Below are 5,000 nucleotides of genomic sequence, written 5' to 3' on the forward strand. Positions count from 1 at the left end.
TAAAGGTAAAACAAAAAAAAAAAAACAGGAATTAAAGGCTGACAAAAGTGACGTTTCGATAGCAAAATGTGACATAGCATCAGTTCCCAAATGTCATTCTGTGATTCTTTAAACGATTGTTCTTGCTAGTATTCACGGTAGATCATCAACCGTAATTTTAATCGAACAATAAACTCCATCACTTAGCCACGATAACGGTGTAAACGTTCTCCTTCATGAAAAAATGTTCTCGCTAGTATTCAGAATGATCAGCAGATCATCAGTCAACTAGCCTGCTGCAATCAACGGCTAATTTAATCGAACAATAAACTCCATCACTAAGCCAAACTAATGATGTAAAAGTTCTCTTTCGTTAAGAAAATGTTTTCTTGCTAGTATTCAAAATCATCAGAAGATCGTCAGTCAATCAACAGCTATTTTGATTGAACAATAAACTTGATTACTAAGCCACAATAACGATACAAAAGTTTGAGACGAATTTGAGAAATGGTTTTTCCGAACTAGTGTGAGGTCGCATTTACCAATTGTTGATATCGACTTGCAGTGGGATACTTTTGTCAAGAAGCTAACAAAACGGATTGATACAAAACGAAAGGGTCAGTCACCTAGCCTACTGCAATCAACGGCTATTTTAATCGAACAATAAACTCCATCACTAAGCCACAATAACGATGTAAAAGTTCTCCTTCGTTAAGAAAATGTTCTCTTGCTAGTATTCAGAATGATCAGAAGATCGTCAGTGAACCAACCTACTGCAATCAACAGCTATTTTGGTCGAACAATAAACTTGATTACTAAGCCACAATAACGATACAAAAGTTTGAGACGAATTTGAGAAATGGTTTTTCCGAACTAGTGTGAGGTCGCATTTACCAATTGTTGATATCAACTTGCAGTGGGATACTTTTGTCAAGAAACAAACAAAACGGATTGATGCAAAACAAAAGGGGTCTCATTAAAAAGAAAGGGATGCTTACAAATGATGACTCCACTCCTAAAAAAGCAAAACCGTTGTTCTTTTTGGAGGAAATTTTATACAGAATGTCACTAAACTGTCTAAACTGCTAACAAACAGACTGAGGGGCAAGTGGAAAAAGGAAAAAAAAACAAAAACAAGACAAGAACACGAACACGAACAAGAACGGAAAAAGTTGAACATTTCTGCAAAATCCGCGCAATCCACCCTTTCCACCATGATTAGGAAAAAAGCTAGAGGAATACTTCCAGTGCTGCTAGACAGTCGAATGAAGGATTTTCCTAATGATAGCGGAAACAACGGCTTTCGCGGAAATTTCAACATATATATAAAAAAAAATTATTATTATTATTATTATTATTTATTTATTTTTATTTATTTATTTTTTTAATTATATGTTGGAGTTTCCGTGAAATCCGCGAAATCCGCTCTTTCCGCTATCGTCAGAAAAATCCCACTGTCTAGCAACACTGGAAGAATTCCTCAAGGTTTTTCCTAATCATGGTGGAAAGGGCGGATTGCTCGGATTTTGCGGAAATTTGCAGTTTTTGCCGTTCTTGTTCTTGTTTTGTTTTTCTTTTCTTTTTTTTCCTTTTTTTTTCCTCTAGCGCCTCTCAGTCTGTTTGTAAACAGTTTAGTCAGTTTAGTTATGTTCTGTTTAAACTTTCCTTTGAATAGTCCAGTACTTTTCAGTTTGAGAGTTATTGTTATTCTTGTTACCATTCTCCGGATATTGACCAGATACTGATATTTTCATCCATTTCTTTTCAGTTTAATAGCCCAGTACTTTTCAGTTTGATAGTTAATGTTATTCTTGTTACCATTCTCCGGATATTGACCAGATCATGATAGTTTAACCCAGTTCTTTTCAGTTTAATAGCCCAGTACTTTTCAGTTTGATAGTTATTGTTATTCTTGTTACCATTCTCCGGATATCGATATTGACCGGATATTGATAGTTTCACCCAGTTCTTTTCAGTTTAATAGTCCAGTACTTTTCAATTTAATAGTTATTGATATTCTTGTTACCATTCTCTCTCAAGCTATACCTGAAGAGGAACCAAGAAATAAGGGAAACGATCTGTCTTTCTTTCTTTCTTTCTTTCTTTCTGTCTGTCTGTCTGTCGTTCTGTCTGTCTTTCTTTCTTTCTTTCTTTCTTTCTGTCTTTCTTTCTTTCTGTCTGTCTGTCTTTCTTTCTTTCTTTCTTTCTTTCTTTCTTTCTTTCTTTCTTTCTTTCTTTCTTTCTTTCTTTCAGAGCGACACATATTAAACAATTTACGCCTCCTTTGTCAGTCGTCTAATTAGTCCTACCAGGCCCTGAATTTGATGCACTCTTTGATGCAAATTTGCCCTTTCTTTCATAACTCGGCTCTTCCTTTCCTTTTTTCTCGGAAATTGTAATTTTTATGATTAATTGGTAAGAGGGCTTCGTGTCGTCCAGTTCGGTCTGTACTCGTGATAAATAAATCGGACTCCTCGTCTGATTTTGTTATCACTCGTATGGTGATTGCGGACCAAATTAGCCAATGTCAATAATACCATAATACTCTTTGTTTGTCCCTCTAAAATTTTGCATAAGCATTGTTTCCAGTTTCTCTTGAGACCATTGTAAGTTCCAAGAGAAAATAAAAACAATGCTTATGCAACATTTTGGAGGGACAAACAAAGAGTATTATGGTATTTTTGACACTGGCTAATTGGACTTCACTCAGTCCTATTATTGTATGTAATAGGACTACATGCTGTCCAATTTGGAGATAATTGGATGAGAAAAAGTCTGAGGACTGCCGTACGCCGAGTCCAATTTGGCAGTCCGATGAATTTTTTTAATCCAATTATTTTCCAAATTGGACAGGCATGTAGTCCTGTTACCTATTAATTATATAGCTAGTCATTTGTAATTGGGAATATTGTGAATTATTCCTATTTCAAAAATATTACCTGAACTCCAGGGGAATTCTTCGTCTGCTTCGCTTAAAGCATGAGAGACATTTTTTCGCTTTCCGTAACCCTGCGTTCGATTCAAGTTGTTGCCTCAGTGAATTTGCAAATTCACGATCTCGCAAAATACTGTAGTTTCTGTCACATTTTTTTTTAAATAACGGTCCAACTAGCACTCCATGACATGTCAACCAAACGTTCTGTTTCGTATTCGTGACCGTCCTTTTTTCAAAGAACTGCATCTAGATCATGACGAGGAATATCTTGCAACCTGCTTGCAACTTTCTCGCTTCGTTACGCTGCATCTTCGACTCTGAAAACATTTAGCCAAGTTTTTGTACTCTTGGAGGTGTTTTAGTTTTGGTTTTTGCCTCTCTTCTTCTGGCAAACTAGGAAATCTCTCATTTGCAGTGATATCGCTGAAAAAGTCCTGAGAAATGGAAACTTTTGGCAAACCTCCGTGGCTAAACTCCGAGATTGTCAATTACTATAGAGCTGATGCTATTATATTTTCTGGGATTTCATTGGCTGAGACAAACTGTCCTATATTTTCTAAATTGGACAGTTTGCCTGTTTTTAGAGGAAAACCCTGTCAGAAGCTATCCAAATATATCCTAAATTGGACAGTTTTAGAGAATTAAAGTATAATAGCTATGCTGACAATTGCAGATTAACTATCAGCTATATAATTACCATTACTACCTGACTCAGAGAAACAGAAACATGATCGGATATTTAAATTCCTTCAATTTCATGTGAAAGTCTCAAGCCACAACATTGAAACATGTTACTTGTCGGTAACAAAGCAAGGAGCAACAAAAATAATAAATATGAATATTTAACAAAGCAGCCTCAAAATAATTAATATTAATGTATTGCGAACTCGAACATGAATTTAATCCTAAGTCAACAATTTACAGGCAACTGTACCTGTGTTTGTCTGAGGATTTAAATCTAAAGAAGCCGATTTCAAGCATCATTATCAGTTTTACGTCTCCGAAAAAGAATGCTTTAAAACCAATGATTAGAAAATGGGTATTTATCACATTTGACATCAAATAAGACATTTCAACAATGAAATGTGTGCATTTGTGCCCCCGTAATTTCCGAATGAAAAACTTCAATTCATTTGAAATTAAACTTGAAATTGATTTTATGTTTTGAAAAGTATAATAATGTTATAGCATACGTGTTAAAAGATTACTCTCTGTTATAGTATTTTTGAATTTTTTTCCTAACACCAAGAAGCAACGACTTTAAGACAAAGAAAAACATCTCATGTACGACGTCCTGTCGTTAAATATATACATAAAGGACAGTCAAAATCCGACAGCTTTATTTGTTTTCCACACAGCCCCAGTCATCAGATTGCCACCGTCAGTGCAAAAGGTATTGGATTCCTTTTTCGATTACCGTAACGTTCTTAGACTGAAACACATCTAAACTCGGGAATGTAAAAGGATAAATAGAGTTAGTTACCAGACTAAGCATGGTATATATGGCACCTTGGAAGAATCGGATAGGGAGCGGCTTATGGGAAGTTCATTACACAGCATAGAAAGTAACGATCGATGAAAAAGTCAACATCAGACGCAATGTTCGCGGTGATTGGTTGTTAACGAATTGGCACTGACATGGTAAGTACAAATATCGAGCAAAACGAGAACAAAGCAGATGCTCAAATTCAAAACAAGACGAGATAGGACGGGCTCTAACCAGTTCAACTGCATGATGACTGAAATCCTTGCTTTAAGCCCTGGTTTGCAGTGGCAATAAAAAAAATAAGTACTCAAAACTTGTTAGGGCGCTAAAAGGTCCAGTCCAAGGATAGACATCTCCATCTTACAAAATGCAACGAAGGAGAAAAGATATCAAATTGTTTTTCCTTGCGGCACAGGTTAGTTTAGCTTTGAAACGGATAAAAAAGCTGTGCCTTTTCTTTAACATTCTCTTAAAATCTTGTTTAGGTCATTTTATGTATCTCCTTGTGCCACAAAGGTAAGCATATATTTTGTTCAGAGTTGAATAAGATCATCACCGTAAAAGTGATCAGCCTTCAGTAGGCTTAATTAAACGGAGCGA

The 5,000-nt window shown here is 35.7% G+C and overlaps 2 protein-coding genes across 3 annotated transcripts in view; both read left to right on the forward strand.

Moving 5' to 3' along the window:
- LOC138042948 (adhesion G-protein coupled receptor D1-like) overlaps positions 1 to 5,000 on the forward strand; it is a 47,200-nt gene that overhangs the window by 17,447 nt on the left and 24,753 nt on the right. Inside the window, exons 1-2 of one of the 2 annotated variants that reach the window (XM_068889017.1) lie at positions 4,585 to 4,815; positions 4,886 to 4,916. The exons of the other annotated variant lie outside the window; for it this stretch is intronic. Coding sequence (XP_068745118.1) covers positions 4,768 to 4,815; positions 4,886 to 4,916 — 79 coding nt within the window. The 5' untranslated portion in view covers positions 4,585 to 4,767. Of the gene's footprint in view, positions 1 to 4,584; positions 4,816 to 4,885; positions 4,917 to 5,000 lie in introns of those variants that run through there. 2 annotated transcript variants of the gene reach the window in all.
- LOC138042947 (adhesion G-protein coupled receptor D1-like) overlaps positions 4,485 to 5,000 on the forward strand; it is a 191,347-nt gene continuing 190,831 nt past the window's right edge. The window contains exon 1 of the mRNA XM_068889015.1: positions 4,485 to 4,555. Coding sequence (XP_068745116.1) covers positions 4,553 to 4,555 — 3 coding nt within the window. The 5' untranslated portion in view covers positions 4,485 to 4,552. The remainder of the gene's footprint in view (positions 4,556 to 5,000) is intronic.

This window comes from Montipora capricornis, chromosome 3, assembly GCF_036669925.1.
Source record: "Montipora capricornis isolate CH-2021 chromosome 3, ASM3666992v2, whole genome shotgun sequence".
Classification (NCBI taxonomy): Eukaryota; Metazoa; Cnidaria; class Anthozoa; order Scleractinia; family Acroporidae; genus Montipora; species Montipora capricornis.